This window comes from Micropterus salmoides, unplaced genomic scaffold (assembly GCF_014851395.1).
Source record: "Micropterus salmoides isolate LMB-PRFRI ecotype aquatic unplaced genomic scaffold, ASM1485139v1 Ms_hic_scaffold_21, whole genome shotgun sequence".
NCBI classification, from domain to species: domain Eukaryota; kingdom Metazoa; phylum Chordata; class Actinopteri; order Centrarchiformes; family Centrarchidae; genus Micropterus; species Micropterus salmoides.
This window is the reverse complement of record NW_024041262.1, coordinates 24,538,583-24,560,251: the sequence shown is the minus strand read 5'-3', so window position 1 is coordinate 24,560,251 and position 21,669 is coordinate 24,538,583. Positions and strand designations below refer to the sequence as shown.

Sequence of the window (21,669 nt, the reverse complement as noted above, 5' to 3'; positions counted from 1 at the left end):
TTTTTTTATTTCAGCGGGTGGTGTTAAGAAACGATAGGCTATATGTTTTGTGAAAAGCATACTCCTCCAAAATGTTTGGAGTAAGTAATAGCCTATAGTAATGTAATTAGTTACTTTTATCACCAGTAATAAGTATTACTATTACTTTTTTAAGGAGAAGGCTAATAGGCTAAGTAATTAGTAACTTAAGTAAAATCTCTGAGTAACTTGCCCAACACTGTTTGTAACTGCATCCCGTGACAAGAAGTATTATAACGTACAGTTTTGAGCCTTGTTGATAAGAAATGCGTTCTGGAATTTGCGACTTCAGAGACATCCAGATGAAATTTCAGATAATATCTATAAACAGACATCTGCATATGAATGTAGATAAGCTAATAAAAGCGATGATGCCGATGGGTTTAGAGGTTCAGATTTACATTTCGGCCGATGCGTTCCGCCTCTTTTGCGCTCCACACGGACTGTTTACCTGCATGCAACCAAAGCCCGCTGCAACGTGATTGGTCAATACTCCCCGGACTACAGGCGGAAACCGGAACCTTCCTCTCCTGCAGACCCTGCATCCATGTGCAGATGGTAGAAAACAGACGGAGGAGAAGAAAGAAGATGAGATGAGTTTGAAGTGTTTGCTGGCTAACCGAGAAGCCAACATTTTGACAAATGGAGGATCGTACGTGTTATTTAGCAGAAGAAAAAGCGACGGAGCGAAAAGAGGAAGAAGTGAAACTAAATGTGGACAGACGACGGCAGAAAACAATGATCAACATCGGTGCGGCCTTCCCCAAATGGAAATCTCTGATGAGGGACAAATGTTTTCAGAGTGACGCCGAAGTTGCCTGTTTTCTGCTGCACAGGTAATTTAGCCCGATCTAAACGCAACGTGTTGTTTGGTAGCTTCAGCTGGAACATGGCCACAGGGAGACTTACCAACTCAGTAATTACTACCAGGACTGTAGTTTTACTTTCATGCGACAAATCCTACAATTTATCTTCGTTATTTGGACCCAACAGACCCGAAAATTACTGCCAATCAAAGTGTAACGTTAACCAGAAACCTTGGAGCTCATGTCAGCCAGCTGCTAACACAGCCACACTTCATATTTTACAGTCCTGCTGGGAAAGATTTATTTATTAATGCTGATTATTCAGTCAAGGTGCAGTGTTGTTTTTCATTCATTCATTGCTTTTTCTGCACATAGGTGGAATCTGATGACGCACACAGCCTCCATTAATGGATTTGTGTTCAGTTTATATTCAAAGAGATACAAACTGTTCATCCAAGTGAACAAAATTAAATTTATATTACTTTTATAGATTTCCCAGTTTGTTCACTATCCATGCCTGAGATCATGCTTGTAGTTGACCTGATAGTTGCTATTCCTGATTTATTTTGGTGAGTTTGTCCAGGCGAGCCGACCCTCCCAGCACCTTAGGACGTAACAGAATGTATTACAGGGGTGTGCAGCTGTGTCATGTAGCACTTATTCTCTTGATGTTGCTGCTGTTTCTCCAGCTATGAGAGAGGTTCTGCAGCATCGACTCCCATGAAGGAAACACCTGTTCATCTCACAGCTGCAGCAGTGTCTAGCATCGGTGCTTCTGGAATGATGAACAGGCAAGTCATTAATATAATATATACAGTATAGCTGCTGTATCTCCATATGTGGGATGTATCATGCTCTGGTTCTTCTTTTCAGAGATGAGCGTCTGAATGTCATTGTAGAAGCCACAGAAATGGACCTTAAACAAAGGTAACCAGTATTTCCCACAAAATGAAGTGTGGGGTGGTGACTAGCTAGCTTGACAAGCTAATCCAGCAGTATTCAATTGTTAAAATACACTGTAATGGCAAACGTTTTTGGACACCCCTCTGAACTTCCACTACAAACATTTGTGATAGATAGGTCAGTCTCAGGAGCTCAAGCGTTGTACTGCGATAGGTTGCCACCTGTGCAATAAGTCAGTTTGTGAAATTTCCTCACTACTAAATGTTCCATGGTAGCACTGGCAGCAGGAGCAGTAGTGTGACATTTGTTTGTTTTTCTGTTTTGGTTTGGTAGCCTTTATATTCTACATCTTCGAGTTGTGATTTTAAGCAGACCTGCAGCTTATCATTTAGACATTGTGTCGCATTCGGTGGACTGGTCTCCACAAGCCACAGAAATCATGTTACTTATTACTGGCATGGAGTGGCTGGAACTTGTGTTGTTGGCGCCCTACCTGGTCCAAGGCTGGGACGGTGACCCTCCAACAAATGAGATCCAGTACACCAGAGACTTACTGCTTGGATTCAACAACCCTACAAACAGCAGGCCACCTTCTGACTTGGTCTTCCCTAACCTGGAGAAGTTTGGCTCAGGGAAGAGAGGCCAATTAAAGTGGCCTATAAATCCATACCGCTCCCTCCACTACGTACAGCAGACCATAACTGTGTACATCTTATTCCTGCATATCGCACATGTTTACAGAACGGAAACGTTCTCACCAAAAGGGTGAAGCTCTGGTCTGAGGATGCGGTACAAGAACTGCCTGCACTGTACGATGTTGGAAGAATTCATTACATCATCTAGGGACCTGGATGAGGTCACAAATATTGTCAGTTCCTGGATCTCTTACTGCGAAGATACTGTAATTCCGGACAGAGGTAAAACAGTAAACCCTGGATGAGCAAACATCTTAAAATCCTGTTAAATAAGAAAAAAAATGCTTTTAAAAAGGGCAGTAGTCTCGGCAGTGCGACACTGAAGCTTCGATACACGCTTCAAACCCCTGGACTATTTATTTACCTGTATGTCTGACCCTGTATTTTTTATCGAGGACTGCATCAAAACTAATAAAGGTCAAATAAAGGTCTTGAATGAATGCTTGATTGGTGAAATTGACGTCATTTGTGCCGCAGTGTTCTACTAACGTTAACCATTCAACTCTGGATTGATTCAGTAATATTCTCTGCGCGGAAAAACACACAATCATGTTTTAATTCAGACTGTGCATGAGGAGGGGCTATTTAGAAATGGGTATGTTGTCAATGCGTTTGTGAGAGAACGAGGGAGCAAGCAAGGGGAGGGGCTGAACGAATCTGTGTGCAAAGTGTCATTTCTTCAGTGTTGTCACATGAAAAGATATAGTCAAATATTTACAAAAATGCGAGGGGTGGACTCACTTTTGTGAGATACTGTATATTCATAATTTATATATTTTAATGGTTTTATTTCTACAGCATTTTTGACATCAGCATGGATGAGACGCTCTGCGTTTTCAATAACCCCTTGAACAGTGTGTAAGTTGTGCTTCATAATGACATTTATTACTATTTAGTGTTCTCTCTCTATAAGTTATTGTTTTCTGAATATGTCCTCCTTTTACAGAATTGATTGGACAGATGAAGGCCCCCCTTCCTTTCATGAAAAAGATGATGGAGATAAAGATGACAGCTCTGATGAGGAGGATCTTCCACCTATTTGTATACGGTGTGTTATCAGTCAGCCTTTACTCTGCTATTGTTCTGTGATGCCAGCTTTTATTCAAATCTTTACACATATGCCTTCATGTTGTGCCTCAGCAGAATGGGTGGAGCATTAAAGAAAGCACCATCGATCGATCGACTTCCAGTTATTGGAACGGGCGAGGCAGCGCATGACCAGCCTGCACGTGAAGACCCTCCTGATGAGGCTTCTCCCTGTGATCAGGACCCTGTTTTCCCATCCCCACAGCAGGTCCTTTGTGAAGATGACATCGTTGGTGCCAGAGCTTCAATAGTATACGAGGACTGCTTGAGACAGCTGGCTACATTTCTGATCCTGCCTGTGAAAAAATGTACAGGCCTTTTAAAGACTGGTGTGGTGTGTGACTGTGTTGCCCCCTTTGAGATCAACATCACTTCCAAGGGCACAGCAACGAGTGTCGAATGGGTAAGTCCTGACAGTCGCAGCGTATCATAACTGTAAATTCCCATTAAAACACATTTGTAGTGAAAGCCAGTGCTGTACATGCCAAATGCAATCCTGCCTTTTCTTGGACTTTCAGATCTGTCCCAATGGACACAGCTTGTGGAGGTGGAATTCCCAGCCTGTAATGAAGTGTGGGACGCAAGCTGGAGATTTTCTCTTGTCCACCAACATTTTGTTGTCTGGCAACGACTATGCGAAGGTCGCCCTCTTGTTCAAGTTCATGAACATGGGGATGGTGAAGAAGAACACCTTCGTGTCCATTCAGGACGCTTACTGTGTGGACACAGTGAAGGCCTTCTGGGAAGAGAGGAGGACTGAGGCCCTCAGTGGCCTTCAGGGGAAAGATGTTGTGGTCCTAGGTGCGTAGCTGAAACTTTACCATGTTATACAAGTAATGAAGACATTAGGCAGTGTGACTGTATGTAAGCAGCTAACTCATACTTTTTATTTTTGGATTTTATATATATGTTTTTTTTTTTTTTTTTCTTTCAGCGGACGGCACATATGACTCACCAGGCCATCGTGCACATTACTGCAGCTACGCCACCATGGAGAATGACACTAAGGAGATCATTCATGTTGCCACCATCAACAAGCAGCAGACATCCTGCAACTCTGTCGTCATGGAGAAGGAGGGTTTTATCAAGGCTGTGGACAAGCTTACATCAGAGATAAAGCTAGTGGAGATCTGCACAGATGCTAATGTCCAGATCGCCGCCCTTATGAGTAAGTACTCATCTGATATAATGTATGAATAAATATGTTGAAAAGATGATTGAAATATTGTAGTAATATTAAATGCTTCCACACTTCACAGACCCATATGAAGGCAGATACAAGGATCTTGGAATCCATCACAGTCTGGACATGTGGCATGGTGCCAAGAACCTGGTCAAAAGAATAGCTGCTGTAAGTTGAATAAGTGGCTCATGTTACGTTATGTTCATGTCAGTATGAGCATGAGTACTACAGTATGTTTTCATCATAAAGTGACTTCTTACATCATGAGTATTTAACTATGTGCCATTGATGGCTGAGAGTCTGTAATTTTCATTCCATTGAAAGACAACAAAAGTTGATCTCACTGCTTAGCTCCTCCTCACCGGACATGGCCATATTTGGAAGAGATGGCGGAGCTAACGGCCGTGTGCGGAGCTAGCTACCTTGCTTAGCTAGGTGCATCTGTAATTCACGTAAACTGTCATTTTAACAGGGCTGACAATTTTGTCTAGCGAACAACAGGCTTAAAACTAAATGTACCCACCAGAGAAAGTGAACAGCCGACTCCCAGTAAGCTTTTTCAACAGCGCTGGTTAAATTTACACAGTGCCAAGGGTAGACTTACTCTAGTTTGATTGACAGGTCGCCATGGTAACGGCAATCACAGATAGTCCCATCCTAAAGCTTTCTGGTCTATTTTCCTCTAAATGTGACCATAATTTACTAAATGAACATCATGCTGTGTTGAAGACCTGAAACTAGTGACTGAGACCATAAACTCATCAGGAAAGAGTTTACGGAGGTAAAACATAGGGCTGTAACGATTAGTCAACGTAATCTGCGATGACGATTATAAAAATTCGTCAACGTGAAATTTCATTGTTGTCGTCACAAAGACGCTGTTTAAGGGAGAGAGAGAAATCTTCTCATTAAGAACATTTCTGGGTGTTAATTTCTAACTGCAATGCGCTACATGGAATGCTGGGGGCAGTATTGCTTCCACTGTCTGCCATGACTGGGGGCGGCTGTGGCTCAGGATGTAGATGGCTCAGGAAGGTCGGCGGCTCAGTCCCCGGGTCCTCCAGGCTGCATGTTGAAGTGTCCTTGGGCAAGATACTGAACCCCGAATTGTGTATGAATGTGTGTGAATATTAGTTTCTGTTTGATCACTTAGGCTCAGTGTATGACTGGTGAATGCAGATGTAGTGTAAAAGCGCTTTGAGTTTTTGAAAAGACTAGAAAGGCGCTATACAAGTACGAAGCATTTACATTACTACTCAGGAAGAAGAAGCTTTCATACGAGAAGCAGAAAGTAATGGAGAAAGAGGCTAATCGCCGAACGCTTTGCTTTTGCAAGTTTTGAGGCGAGAAATCAACTGTGTAGAACTTGAATATTGGTAGTTTTACAAAACATTTTCGGGGGTTGAGAAGCTCCACAAGCGCCGCGAGGTTAGCGGTGCCAGTCCCGCCCACAGAGCCCTCTGGTCCCAGTCACTCAGACCACTGCAGCAGCAACAACAGAGGAAAGGCCACAACTGTAGGATAGTTTCAGTGATCGTACCGCTGTTATTCTGTCGTTACAATCTGAGTAATGGTTTAACATTTTAAATCAAGAAACATCTGGCTCGTGATGTAGCCTACAGAAAATTCTCCACTTATAAAACTTGTAAGCACAAACTACAGAAGTATTATGAAAGGGGGCTGTTGCTTTATTATTCTAAATAGACGTTACATTGTTAGTGTACAGTTGTGGTTATAGTACTTGCTTTTAATTTCTTTTCTTTCTTTTTTTTTGGAAGAAAGCAAAAATCTTTGTTAAACAGTTAAAAAGTGCAGCAAACCTACTTACTGTTAATGAAGTTATGAATATTAATATTCGAAAATATGTTGTAAAAACTCGTCGGGGCACCACCAGATTTCCATCCGCCCAAGGTCTCAGGACTCCTTAGTTATAGTTTAATAGTAACACAATTATTTGCTAGTGATCAGTTAATCAGTTAATAATTGCTAATCATTTTGAATCACTTTAATCAATCAGTCAGTCTCATATCAAAGTCGTGAATCCTCCGTCCAGTGACCTGGATTTAAACAGTACACACACAGTTCCTGTGGTTAAGGTGAAATTTATTAGCTAACTAAAATGAATACACAGTGAGGTTAAATATATCAAATACATACAACAATAATGATCAAACAACCAGAATGCAATCAATGAGAATTCAGTGTGAATTTAGTTGGTCTATTGTGGGGAAGAATCTGATTCTAAGGGAATAAGAGACGAACTAACGCAAGTTCTGATCATAACTAAGTTAAATTAGGCTAGGAGTTTAGGCTAAAGGATTAAAGATAAAGGACATCACCTCGACCACAGAGTGTAATTTGTTTGTCTTACTGCTTGTTGGTTTCTCAGCCGGTGGGTGTTCGGACGGCCCAACGATTAGTTAGCACTTAGGTCCTTTGCGTCCACAGTTTCAGCGGCTTGGCACGCCAGGACCGGCTTTTTACTAGCAGGTTTGTCCTGGAGGTCCGTCCTAGTCGGCTTGTGGTAGAAGAAAACTTGCACTGATAGGCTAGTGTAACTAACCCACGTGGCTGGGTCCGACCTTCGGTGGGAGCGGCGGAAGTTAATTCGACCGAAATAAAGCTTAAAAGGGAACTTGGTTGTACCTGAATTCAGAGTAATTCAAACTTAAACTGTCTGATAACTCTTAAAAAACAAAACAAAAGAAAGTAAATTCAGGAAGAGATTTTTTTTTACCTTGGGCGTGTTCCCAGGCGGAGGGCTTTGTTTCCCCTGAGACATCTGTGTCTTATCTTTAATATCTATTTGCGCGTGTTGTAATCAAATACCTTTCCAAAATCAACTCTTGTAAAGTTCTTAATTTTAACATCTTAACTAACTAAACTGATTCTTACTGTAAGGAAATATATAAGAAAGGACATGGCATCACATTACAAACAATAAAACACAGAGTAATGTAAATTAGCGCAAGGAGAGGCAGTTAACAATGACATGCAATACTTTTGTCCTCTGGTGGGGACACTGGTTCCATGAGAGGACCTGGGAATCCTCTGACTATTTACTTATAGACGCTTTCATCGGACACGTTGCCAAGGTGACGGGAAGGGAAGTCTGCTGGAAGTTAAGTTTGGGCCAGAGTAATGCACATGCGCAGTACCGTTTGTTTATGTTGTTACCATTGAAAGCGTCTATAGTTAACTCAGTCCTTGGGTCAGGAACGAAAGTTGGTTATTTAACACATGACAATATTTCTGTACCATATCATTTATAAATAAAGTATATAAAGGTGCTGGGAACAAAGCATTAGTTGCAACATAAATTAAATGCAGAAAGGACAGCGAGCATTGATAAAGATTAAAAAGCGCTGCAAAATGATCTTATTTATGGATTCTTCTTTTAACACAGTTTTTAACAAGATATAGAACTACTCAAATTGGAGTGGCAGGCCACTAAGTGACTTAACAAGATTATTTAATTCAAACAAGGTAATAAGGCAAGTTTATAAGGAGACAACATTTATTTGTCTACAAAGGAATATGAGGCCGTTCCTTTCCTGGCGTCTGGCTTTCCTCACCAGTTTCACAACTGGGTGTGAAATGGGAGAGGGCATGTTAAGAGTCCATGTTAATGGCTCTTTGGTGGGGTAGAGAATCAAGACTGAAGACTGGGTAACCATGGTCCACGTCGTTACCATGGTTACCCTTCCCTTTTGGTCTTGGAGAGTGTTGTGACCCCAGTCCAAAAAAGGTCCTGATAGTCTAGTTATCTCAACTTCACCTCAGGGAGAGACGAAGAGGGTTCTGGATTAATCCTTTTTGATATAAAATAATTATGTCCTATTTTATTATATATGTTTTGTTTTGCTCCTGAAGGCAGCAAAGATGGAAGGACAGGTCACCCTCCTCATCTGGCTGAAAGACATTGCAAACCATTTCTGGTGGTGTTGTAAGAAAGCTGACACAACTGAGAAGTTTTTGGTAAGCACAACATTTGTAAATATTTTGTCTTTTAAGTTAATTCATTTCCATATGGATCTTTTTTAAGTGCTGTTCTGTTTTCCACAGGCACTGTGGGTTGGCATCACTTACCATGTGTGTGACGTTCACACCTGGACTAATGGAAGGTGTCAACATGGGCACCTGGAAGAAACACGTGGAAAGGCGTGGATCCAGAAAGACTCCAGGTGCCACAAAGCTTTAGTGGACATCGTTTTCAATGAGCGTTGGCTGAAGGATGTGCATAAATACCTGCGCTTCAGGTAAAGTTACATGTTTCACACACCTGTAAATGACTATTTGTGCTTTTTAAAATGTATTTTATATATATATATATATATACACATATAGTGTGTGTACAGTCGCAGGAATAAGTATGTGAACCCTTTGGAATTACCTGGATTTTTGCATAAATTGATCATAAAATGTGATGAAGACTTAGATGAATTATGGCACAAATGATAATTTTAGGCGATTGAATTTGCATTTTGGTACACGGAGTCTTCTTCCTGATGACACCATGTAAACATTCAAAGTGCAGGAAAAAGTGCGTGAACCCTTGGATTTAAGAACTTGTTGACCCGTTTTTTGGCAGCAATAACCTCAACTTAACGTTTCCTGTAGTTGCAGGAGGAAAATTCCTTTATACAAAACTGGTTGGGATGTCTCTTGAGGTCATGTCACAGCATCTCAATTGGGTTGAAGTCTGGCCAGAAGGCATATTTTCTTCTGCTGAAGATTTTGAAGATGACTTTGATAGCAGACCCCTTTCCTGTATAAACTACACTTAGAACAGGCCAATATTGAAAGCTGTTATGTATGTGGGTTTAATACCTTTTTCTGAATGGATTATGTTACCAAAAAAGCCTTAGATTACAGCCATCTGTATCATTTCAATTTAGCATATTCACATCTAGTTTATCCCTTAACCAGCACTCTTTCTAACCAAAGCCACAAGAAACCATTTCTCAACTACTCACTTCTGTTTTTAAATCACTATCACTATGATACAGTGACCTGCTGTTGAATACATCTAATACTACATGACCGTCTACAACAAGTACATCAAGATTTCCCCTCATTTCTGACACACCGACTGTGACTAGAGACAAACCGGTCACAGATATATTAAAGAATACGTTGAACACTATAGTTTAACCTCTCATTAACATTAGCACTCTGCCACAGATAAATATGGCATCAGCTTTGTGGCTAATCTAATTTAGTAACGGTCAACGTTAGCTGCTGTAAGTGAATATTTAGAAGTGATGAACGAGGACAGTTCACTACAACTGCCATACATGTTTCAGAAATAAATCTACAATCACGTCTGTCAGCAGCGTAGCCTCCACCACTCAACCACTGTAACATTAAACATACTGCTGTGAGCCGGGAGGATTAAAAACGGGAGGGTTAGCAAGTCTGGTCATAAATGTTTTCAGGAGAGGGGAAGTGATGAGGGCTGTTTTTATTATTATTTAAGTCATGTATTTCATGTGACAACAGGGCTCAATGTTAAACTACTTTTACTAGTACTTTTTGCCACTGGCCCCACCAGGCCAGTGGGTTTGAAACTTACTGGCCCCAAGACAATTGTTAGTGTCCCTCCCTCCATAAGTTATTCATCAGTGTTACAACAAAACCAAAGACTTATAAATACTGTTAACATTTTTAATCGTTTATTAAATACATCCTGAATATAAAAAAGCTAAACTAAAATGTAATCACAGTCAAAATGCTAAAATAATTAAAAGGTTAATAAAAACAACAATTTGTCACATTTAAACGATGCTCAGTTGGTACTAAGGGGCCCAACGTGTGCCAAGAAAATATCCCCCACACCGTTAAAACCGCCAGCAGCAGTAGCAGCCTGAACCGTTGAAACAAGGCAGGATGGATCCATGCTTTCATGTTGTTTACACCAAATTCTGACCCTACCATCTGAATGTTGCAGCTGAAATCAAGACTCATCAGACAAGGCAACGTTTTTCCAATCTTTTATTGTCCAATTTTGGTGAGCCTGTGTAAATTTTAGCCTCAGTTTCCTGTTCTTAGCTGACAGGAGCGGCACCCGGTGTGGTCTTCTGCTGCTGAGCCCATCTGCTTCAGCAGTTTCTGAAATACTCAGACCAGCCCGTCTGGCACCAACAACCATGCCACGTTCAAAGTCACTGAAATCCCCTTTCTTCCACATTCTGATGCTCAGTTTGAACTTCAGCAAGTTGTCTTGATCAGGTCTACATCTCTAAATGCATTGAGTCGCTGCCATGTGATTGGCTAATTAGCTTATTGTGTTAACCAGGTATTGAACAGGTGTACCTAATAAGTGGTCGGTGTGTGCGTCATTGTTGTTTTATTTTTTCTTGTTCAATCAGATCAACTGCAGACCTAGAGGCTTTCCACAACCATATATTGATGTATGCCAGCAAGCGCTTCACCTTCAGTCCCCCAGTTTATGAGGCAAGAGTTCTGCTTGCTGCTCTGGACTATAACTTCCACCGCAACCGACCAACATTAAAAACAGCAGACGGCAAAGAGATGTACGTTTTACACTTGAAATATTCCCATTTACATTCAATGTTTTGTATGAAAGTGATTTATTTACATGTGCACTCAATGTTATCAGGGCCCCTTTTCAGAAAGCACGATTAGTGAAATTTCTGAGTATGTTAAGCCTGAGATGAGGGAAACTCTGGGTTTTCCATTTCAGAGAGTGAGATCAGATAATCCCTAGATCAGTAACTCCGGCAACTGATGCTGTTCGCAGGATAAGTTGGAAAACCATCAGTTTCTCTCTGACTCCTCCCCTCCTGCGGAGCCTGAGGCAGCTGTCTGACACACTGTCTGACACACTGTTTCATTTCCTCATTCATTCTGTCGATATCAAAGCACATTTCTGAACGCATTTACATCTTTAAAAACTTTAAAATCCCGGTTAGATAGGCTATTAGTTTTTTTACCCAAACATGATCTTGATCATGACACTTTATAATCAGTCATTGATGTACGGACAGATCTTCGCACATCGTAGATCTTCCACTCCTGCGTTTTAGAGCCCATCATGGTCCGTGTTCGCACGCATTCATATTTCTAGCTCCACCCGATTAAAATGGAGGCTTTGCATTTATTTACCCGTTGCCATGGTGAATCGTAGTATCGGAGCTCCATTGATGAAAGCTTTTTTTCATCCCCACGCACGCGCTTCAATCAGGATCAGCATACTCAGAGTTTATTGAAATTATTCTGATCAGCTGATCTGGAACCAAAAACTCTGAGTTTCCCACCTCAGACTCAATCAACCCAGAGCTCAGGGATAAGAGTTTGTTAAGCCTGCTTTCTGAAACAGGGCTCAGTTGTTATAATGACTACCTAATATTAAATGGTTGAAATTTGTGTGATTACAGTTTCAGAAGGCTGTACAAGAAAAATGGCAGAAGTTACAACTTATATGCCCTGAAATCTGAAAAAACCTACTACTACATCTCTGAGCTGCAAGCAAGGATTGTAAAGAGGAGAATCACAAGCGGAGTGGGAATGCCTAGAATTAAGACAGGTAAGACTTTGTTTACCTCCAGGCCTGAAGTTGATGGTGACTTGACGTCATCCTGCTGTCATCATCAGATCAGACAGCACTTTCTGGAGGGCTGATAACATCAACAAGTTGGTAATTTAATTAGGAAGACTTGTTGAGACAAAAGGGTGCAAATTATACTACAACACTTTTAAAGACTCCTTCACTACTTGCCTTGGATGGTACCATCTGGTTACATGTGTTCTTGACCTGTATCCTAAGATTTATTCAGGAAACTCAATCTCCGACATTATAGATTAGTTCTGATACATTATCTATTTTCTATTAGTTTCTTAGAAAATGACTGCCAACAATGTTTTGCTGTGTGTTTCAGTGTTGCCTGCAGATGTCCAGCAGCTGTTGGTGATTAAAGAAGAGGTTCCCTCTGAGTGGAGCCCCAGTCTGGACCAGGAGGACCCAGAGCCCCTACACATAAAAGAAGAACAGCAGGAATTCTGGACCAGTCAGGAGGGAGAGCAGCTTAATGGACTGGAGGAGGCTGATATCACCAGGTTCCCATTCACTGCTGTTACTGTGAAGAGTGAAGATGAGGAAGAGAAACCTCAGTCTCCACAGCTTCATCAAAGACAAACTGAGGACCACAGAGAGGCAGAGCCTTCAGCCAGCAGCTCAGCTACGCAGATAAAAACAGAAACTGATGGAGGATCAGAACCTGCTGGGAACCTTGATCCAGATAGTCATTTACAACCAGATACTGATGAAAAAGCTTCAGACACTGAAGTCAGTGATAATGACTGGCAAGAACCTTTGTCAGATTCTGAAGATGAAACTGAAGACAGTGGCAATGGTTGGAAGAAGACCAGAGCACCTGAGTCAGGTGTAAATGCTCTGAAATATAAGGAAGCTCCTGTAAGTGATGCAGGATGTAATGCTGGGAAAGAATCATTTAGCTGCTTAGAGGGTGGTAAACAATACAACTACGATGCCTCTCTCATGATTCACATGTTAAATCATTCAGAAAAAAGGTCCTCCAGCTGTGTGGTTAATAAAAAATGTTTTAGAAGGAAGAAAAATGTGGATTCACAGATGAGAGCCCACACAGGAGAGAAACCATTTAGCTGTGATGTTTGTGGTAAAAGATTTACCCAGCGCTCAAGTCTTAAGACACACATAAAAGTCCACACAGGAGAGAAACCATTTCGCTGTGATGTTTGTAGGAAGAGATTTAACAAGCAGTCGAATCTTAAGACTCACATGAGAGTCCACACAGGAGAGAAACCATTTAGCTGTGATGTTTGTGGGATGAGCTTTACCTATCAGACAAGTCTTAAGAGACACACGAAAGTCCACACAGGAGAGAAACCATTTATCTGTGATGTTTGTGGTAAAAGATTTTACCGGGAGACAGATCTTACAATACACATGAGAGTCCACACAGGAGAGAAACCATTTACCTGTGATGTTTGTGGAATGAGATTTACCCATCAGACAAGTCTTAAGAGACACATAAAAGTCCACACAGGAGAGAAACCATTTAGCTGTGATGTTTGTGGTAAAAGATTTTACCGGGAGACAGATCTTACAATACACATGAGAGTCCACACAAGAGAAAAAACGTTTACCTGTGATGTTTGTGGTAAAGGATTTACCCTTAGCTCAAGTCTTAAGACCCACATAAGAATCCATACAGGAGAGAAACCATTCAGCTGTGATGTTTGTGGTAAAAGATTTACCCAGAGCTCAAGTCTTAAGATCCACACAAGAATCCACACAGGAGAGAAAACATTTAACTGTGATGTTTGTGGTAAAAAATTTTACTGGGAGAAAGATCTTACAGTGCACATAAAAGTCCACACAGGAGAGAAACCATTTGGCTGTGATGTTTGTGGTAAAAAATTTTACTGGGAGAAAGATCTTACAAAGCACACGAGAGTCCACACAGGAGAGAAACCATTTTGCTGTGATGTTTGTGGTAAAAGATTTACCCAGCAGTCAAATCTGAAGAGACACATAAAATTCCACACAGGGTAGAAACTGTTCAGTTGCAGGGTTTGTTGTGAAAAATTGTGTTGGTAAGAAACAGCAGATTTCACTGTCTTTAATTGTTTCAGTTTTTGTTTTTCCTCATGTTGTGGTCTTTAACAAATATTTCGTTTATGGAGATTGATTGAACGGCTCTGTGTGGTAAGTAAACGAAATGCCACATGTACCAGTAGCATCGGGTATAAAACAGACTAATGAACACGCATTTGTCATGGCCTGTTGTGGCTGAATCCATATAGATAAATGGAAGATGAAAATTTACCATTTGAGCTCCACTACCCATCTAGCACAAGCATGTCACCTATTTTATTGGAGTTGTCTGGGCGTTCTCATAAAATGTGTGTGTTTGTCCATACAGAAAGAGTTTTTCACAATGGTTCCTGCTCTGTATTTTTCTCCAGATGAAAGTATGTTGATAGTGACACAATATGAGGAGTTATAGAGTTCAACGGCTACATCTAACACCGTGGTGGCCAACAAAGTCAGGGAGGAATGTTGGTATCCCACTGAGTAAATTTGTATTTATCTAAACTGTTTTTTTTCTGTTTTGTATTTTGTGGACTCGTGTTATGTTTAATATGCTTAAGATGTCCATTGTAATAAAAAATGGAGCCGGGGTAATAAAAATGATAAACTTGAATATTTTCTAACATTATAGTCAGACAAAAATAGTGTTAGTAATAGTGCAAACATTCTCTGCTTCCAACTTCTTAATAGTGTAATATTTTCTGGTTTATTTCTCCTTTATGACAGAAAACTGTATGTCTTTGGCTTGTGCCAAAAACAAGACATTTGAGGACCAAAAAACAAATCGAATTGAGAAAATAATTTACAGACAGATTTATTGGCAATGAAAATAAACCTAAGATGCAGCCCTAAATGTAACCTACATAGCCTTTTTATTTATTTTTTTCACGGAAGTGTCTTCCAAGATGTGGGTGGAGATGGAACAGTGGATAAGACACATGCCTTTGGTGTGAGAGACCTCGGTTCAAATCTACTGTGGGACACCAATGTGTCCCTGAGCAAGACACTGCGACCTCTGATATTTATAGCAATTGTAAGTCGCTTTGGATAAAAGCGTCAGCTAAATGAATAAATGTAAAATGTTAATGTAAGATGGAGTTAGAGAAGCCATGATTCAGGCTTTGTGGTCAGTGTGATCAAAGATATTCATGAACTAATAATTAACTAATTTAATCAATATACACCTATCAGCCATACTGATTATCTCATTACCATGAGTCAGTGGGTGGGATGTATTAGGTAGCAAGTGAACACATCCAAGGATGGAAATCTACTTCTATTTACTTCCCCTTGGCCATATCTTCTATAAATTTAAGATCCATTTTCACTGCTATGCAGATGACACCCAGCTCTACCTGTCCACCAAACCTAATGAAACTTAATTCAACTTTCTCAAACTCAACAGTGACAAAACAGAGGTTCTCCTCATTGTCACCAAATCCACTTGGACTAAATCTGACAGTTTTTCTCTTACCATTGACAACTCCCCAGTTTCCCCCTCCCCTCAGGTCAAGAGTATGGGTGTCGCCCTCAACAGCACACTTTCATTTCAAGCTCACATTAACGTCACTCGGTCTGCATACTTCCATTTATGTAACATTAATCGCCTCCGTCCATCTCTCTCACCAGCTCAGTATTAGCCATCTAACGTTAGCTTGCTTCTTGCTTTAGCCACGACCTACTAGAGGTTAAACTCCGACTGTCTTTCATTATGAAAAGATTAATAAGCATTTATTTACTTGCCAAACTTAGGGTAGTCGATTAACACAATCATTTACGTCCCTCTGGCTGCTATCACGTTAATTATTAATGCTGGCTGCAAACAGGTTACAGGTTTATTGTTGATCTTGTAACGTTAGTTAATGTTCCACTGGTTTGAGAGTCTGGGTGTGTGTTGACTTACAGTAGCTAGTTTAAGCTGTCATTGTTAGCATTGCACATTACATGGTTGTGCTCTGTGAAAAACAGGTTACAGGTTTATTGTTGATCATGCAACGTTACAGTGTTATTTAGTTATAAAATTACACTGGGTTTGAGAGTCTGGGGGACGTGTTGACTTAAAGTAGTTAATAAGCTTTCATTAATTGCATTGCACATGACATGGTTGTGCTTTGTGAGTGAAAAACTGGTTACAGGTTTATTGTTGATCACGTAACGTTAGAGTTTTATTTAGTTAACGTTGTACTGGGTTTGAGAGTCTGCAGGGTGCAGATCTCTCTTAAACATAAGGCTGGCAGAAAATGTCTTTGTTGTTGCATGTGGACTGCTGCAGTAGTTCAGCTGAAAATTGTGCAGTCTGGAAGTGTTCCTTGGCCTTGTGATGCTTTCAGTGCCTGTTTCATCTTCTGGACAAACCTCTCTGCAAGGCTGTTTTTTGCTGGGTGGTATGGAGCTGACTTAATGTGTTGCACTCCATGAGCTTGCAGGAACGCATGCATTTCCTCTGAGACAAGTTGAGCTCCATTGTCAGAAACTAGCTGTGCAGGAGATCCAAAATGACTAAACATTTCTACTAGCTTCTCTATTGTCTTTGCTGTGGTAGTTGACCTCATGAAAGCCACTTCAGGCCATTTACTGTGTGCGTTTTGCCCTCAAATGGCCCTTCAAAATCAATGTACACATGAAGCCATGGCTTCTGTGGGAACTCCCAGGGATGAAGAGGAGCTAGTGTCGTTTCTAACCTTGTGAGAAAATAAACAGCTTTTGGCATCTCTTCAATCTGTTTGGCCATGTTTGGCCACCAAAAGTAGCTTCTTGCTATCTACTTCATTCTCACTATGTCACTGTGTCCCGCATGAAGTTGTTGCAATACTTGGGTTTGGAGTGACAAGGGAATAATCACTCTCCTCCACCACAGCAAACATCCTGACTGAACAGACAGTTCTGTCCACCTTACAAGTGAGGGTTTCAAGTTTGCATCATCCCCAACAGGTTGACCCCTGACATTCATGTCCATGACAGCAGACACCACAGAGTCAGTTCGGGTCTCCTTTTTCACCCGAACAGCTGAAATAGATGCTATTTCAACCTCTCTGAAGTAGAAAACACAGTGGAAACACTGTGTTTGACTCTGGCTTTGTGACAGAAAGCAGCAATCTGGATAAACCATCCGCTTTGCACTGGGAGTCTGACTTGCGATACTTAATGTCATATGAGAGTCCTGACAACAACAACACCCACCTCTGAAGTCGAGATGCGGCAAGAGATGGTATTCCGGTGAACAGTCCGAGAATGGTCGTGAGGGATCTGTGGCCTGTAAGGAGTGAATTTTCTTCCATACAAGTACTGATGGAATTTCCTGACTCCAAATACAATGCTCAAAGCTCCGTGTTCCAGTTGAGCATAATTAGTCTTTTCTTTGTTTAATGTCCTTGACGCAAAAGCAATCGGCTTCTCCACTGCGTCCGGCAGAATGTGAGAGATGAGTTATAACAATGACAAACCCTGGTTCACAGCTAAGCTCAGACAGCTGAGGTTGGAAAGGGAAGAGGCGTTTAGGAGTGGCGACCGGGCCAGGTTTAAGGAGTCAAAGTACAGGTTTAGCATGGTGGTGCGAGATGCTAAACAGCTGTACGCAGAGAGACTACAACACCAGTTCTCAAAAAATGACTCTGCTTCTTTCTGGAGAGGCTTCAGACAGATCACCAGCTACAAACCTAAATCCCCCCACTCCCTGAACGAGTCGCGCCTTGCCAACGAGTTGAACAAGTTTTACTGTCGCTTTGAAAGACAATGGGACAGACCCAACACCATCCCCCGTCACACCACTGATCAGCCACAGTCCACCATCTTATCCCCCACCTCCTACCCCTCTCTTACCATTCTGGAGAGGGACGTCAACAGACTGTTCAGGAGTCAGAAACCTCGCAAAGCAGCTGGGCCAGACTCTGTCTCCCCATCCACCCTGAAGCATTGCGCCAATCAGCTGTCTCCGATGTTCAAGGACATTTTTAACACCTCACTGGAGACATGCCATGTACCAGCCTGCTTCCTCCACCATCATCCCTGTCCCCAAGAAACCTGGACTAAAAGACTACAGACCTGTCGCCCTGACATCTGCGGTTATGAAGTCCTTTGATCCCCTCAAGGCTGTGTTCTTTCCCCTCTGCTCTTCTCCCTGTACACCAACAGCTGCACCTCCAGTCACCAGTCTGTCAAGCTCCTGAAGTTTGCGCATGACACCACCCTCAATGGGCTCATCTCAGGTGGGGACGAGTCCGCCTACAGGTGGGAGATCGACCATCTGGTGACCTGGTGCAGCCAGAACAGTCTGGAGCTCAACGCTCTGAAGACAGTGGAGATGGTTATAGATTTTAGAAAGAGCCTAGCCCCACCCTCCCCTATCATCCTGGGTGACTCCCCAGTCGCCACTGCAGAGAATGTGATTGGTTGTCACCTTCCATCTCTTCAGGACCTGTACACCTCCAGGACTCTGAGGTGTGCAAGAAAAATTGTGGCTGACCACTCCCACCCTGGACACAAACTGTTTGACACTCCCCTCTGGCAGGGGGTTGCGGTCCATCAGGACTAAAACCTCTCGCCACAAACAAAACAGTTTCTTTCAGATGACAATGGGCTTCTTCAACAAGACCCGGGTCCCCACTGTCACTGATTCTCATGTTCCCTCCCCAAAAACACACACACACACACACACACACACACACACACACACACACGCTCATACACACTCCTGACTTTACTGTAGGCCTACTTTACTTTACTACAGCCATGGTTTTTGTTCACTTTCGGCGTCATGCACCACCATGCAGCTGGAACACTTTGAGGTTGGTTGAGTCGGATATTTCAACTTGGAAATTTCCCAGTTCCGAGCAGTCTGGAACGCGGCATAAGAAGAGCCCTTTCAGAAACACCAACGTCAGGCTGAGCCAATCAGAGGTTCGTGCGTCATTGTTAAAGTCCGATTAGCAACTTCAGAGATCTCCAGATGACATTTCGGCTAATCTCTATAAACAGACATCTGCCTATGAATGCAGATACATTTTTTAAAAAGCTAAATGGTTGTCAGATGATAACCGATGGGTTCAGATTTACATTTCAGTCGATGCGTTCCGCCTCTTTTGCGCTCCACACGGACTGTTTACCTGCATGCAACCAAAGCCCGCTGCAACGTGATTGGTCAATACTCCCCGGACTACAGGCGGAAACCGGAACCTTCCTCTCCTGCAGACCCTGCATCCATGTGCAGATGGTAGAAAACAGGAGGAGAAGAAAGAAGATGAGATGAGTTTGAAGTGTTTGCTGGCTAACCGAGAAGCCAACATTTTGACAAATGGAGGATCGTACGTGTTATTTAGCAGAAGAAAAAGCGACGGAGCGAAAAGAGGAAGAAGTGAAACTAAATGTGGACAGACGACGGCAGAAAACAATGATCAACATCGGTGCGGCCTTCCCCAAATGGAAATCTCTGATGAGGGACAAATGTTTTCAGAGTGACGCCGAAGTTGCCTGTTTTCTGCTGCACAGGTAATTTAGCCCGATCTAAACGCAACGTGTTGTTTGGTAGCTTCAGCTGGAACATGGCCACAGGGAGACTTACCAACTCAGTAATTACTACCAGGACTGTAGTTTTACTTTCATGCGACAAATCCTACAATTTATCTTCGTTATTTGGACCCAACAGACCCGAAAATTACTGCCAATCAAAGTGTAACGTTAACCAGAAACCTTGGAGCTCATGTCAGCCAGCTGCTAACACAGCCACACTTCATATTTTAACAGAATGTATTACAGGGGTGTGCAGCTGTGTCATGTAGCACTTATTCTCTTGATGTTGCTGCTGTTTCTCCAGCTATGAGAGAGGATCTGCAGCATCGACTCCCATGAAGGAAACACCTGTTCAACTCACAGCTGCAGCAGTGTCTAGCATCGGTGCTTCTGGAAGGATGAACAGGCAAGTCATTAATATAATATATACAGTATAGCTGCTGTATCTCCATATGTGGGATGTATCATGCTCTGTTTATTCTTTTGAGAGATGAGCGTCTGAATGTCATTGCAGAAGTGACAGAAATGGACCTTAAACAAAGGTAACCAGTGTTTCCCACAGAATGACAGCGTAACTGTGGCGTGGTGATATTGACTAGCAGCTATGTACAGCGTGCTAACTTTGACAACCCAGCTGTATTCAAACGTGAACATACACTTTATTGCCAGAAGTTTTAGGACACCCCTCTGAATCATTGAATTCAGGTGCTCCAATCACTTCCATGGCCACAGGTCACTCTCAGGAGCTCAGTGAATTCAAGTAAGGTACTGTGATAGGTTGCAGCCTGTGCAGTAAGTCCATTTGTGTAATTGCCTCACTAATAAATATTCCACCGTCCACTGTTATTGGTATTATAACAAAGTGGAAGCAATTGGAAACAACAGAAACTCTGCCTTGAATTGGTAGGCTACATAAAATCACAGACTTCGCAAAGCATCCGATACAGTTGTGTAAAACACGCCGCCATTGGACACTAGAGCAGTGGAGATGTGGTCTCTGGAGTGACGAATGGCGCTTCTTTGGCTGGCAATCCGATGGACAAGTCTGGGTTTGGCGGTTGCCAGGAGAATGGTACTGCTATCCGCACTTTCAGCAATGGGCATCTCGGGCAAAGCATTTCTGAGATTTGAATCCTGTTGGGGCGAGGGTGTTATGTGGCAAGGACAATTATCTTTCTCCCACCGCCTTCTTACAGGGGTGCCCAAATGCTCGGTGCTAGGGCCCCTTCTCTTAATTTACACCATGTCACTGGGACCAATTATTCACTCGCATGGCTTCTCTTACCACTGTTACGCAGACGATACACAACTCTACCTATCCTTCCTGCCCGACGACCCCACCGTCTCGGCGCGGATCACTGACTGTCTCTCGGACATATCTGCATTGATGAAGGCTTACCTCCTTCAACTAAACCTCTCTAAGACTGAACTCTTGGTCATTCCAGCCAAGCAATCTATCAACCATAACATCAAACTACAAACTGACTTACCAACCATCACTCCAAACAGGGTGGTGAGAAACTTGGGTGTCATGATTGATGACCAGCTGTCGTTTTCAGGCCATGTTGCTGCTGTCTCTCGGTCTCTTCCTGGCTCTGCCACACAAAGTAATCTCAGACCCTGTTCTCATCTGTGACACCACGATGATGGAACGAGCTACCACATGCCATCAGGGGCGTCCCCCTCTAACTTCAAGAAGCTATTGGAAACTCATCTCTTCCAAGAACACTTTGTTTTTAACACCTCTAACTCCTAACCTCTACCATGCACCTTCTGTGCTCTTCTTCTATCACCTTACAATTCCCTTGTATTGTTTGCACTTGTTTTGTTAACTCTTACTTCTTTCCCTAGGTGTTTACACCATTGATGCCATAC

At 42.2% G+C, this 21,669-nt stretch overlaps 2 protein-coding genes across 4 annotated transcripts in view; both read left to right on the top strand.

Annotated features, from left to right (window-relative positions):
- The first annotated feature begins 471 nt into the window (after nt 1–471).
- LOC119916456 lies at nt 472–14,902 on the top strand. The gene is made up of 13 exons (XM_038736478.1): nt 472–854; nt 1,514–1,615; nt 3,221–3,280; nt 3,369–3,470; nt 3,566–3,911; nt 4,027–4,309; nt 4,443–4,676; nt 4,768–4,859; nt 8,565–8,669; nt 8,757–8,950; nt 11,063–11,227; nt 12,092–12,240; nt 12,593–14,902. Exons 1-13 carry the CDS (start codon nt 661–663, stop codon nt 14,248–14,250), a joined length of 3,684 nt encoding a protein of 1,227 aa, XP_038592406.1. The 5' UTR covers nt 472–660; the 3' UTR covers nt 14,251–14,902.
- A 4,486-nt stretch (nt 14,903–19,388) lies between these two features.
- The window catches only part of LOC119916452 (zinc finger protein 569-like), a 63,778-nt gene continuing 61,497 nt past the window's right edge, over nt 19,389–21,669 (top strand). The window contains exons 1-2 of one of the 3 annotated variants that reach the window (XM_038736464.1): nt 19,389–19,773; nt 20,099–20,200. In XM_038736464.1, the coding sequence (XP_038592392.1) occupies nt 19,580–19,773; nt 20,099–20,200 (296 nt within the window). In that variant the 5' untranslated portion in view covers nt 19,389–19,579. The remainder of the gene's footprint in view (nt 19,774–20,098; nt 20,201–21,669) is intronic. The other 2 variants (XM_038736463.1, XM_038736476.1) reach the window with 2 other exon arrangements.

Bases quoted from the DNA above. Each gene is read 5' to 3' on its own strand.
- LOC119916456 (XM_038736478.1), top strand. From the start codon at position 661: ATGGAGGATCGTACGTGTTATTTAGCAGAAGAAAAAGCGACGGAGCGA. The intron at 3,281-3,368 runs GTAAGTTGTGCT...CTCCTTTTACAG, and splicing joins AATAACCCCTTGAACAGTGT to AATTGATTGGACAGATGAAG. The intron at 3,471-3,565 runs GTGTGTTATCAG...GTGCCTCAGCAG, and splicing joins CTTCCACCTATTTGTATACG to AATGGGTGGAGCATTAAAGA.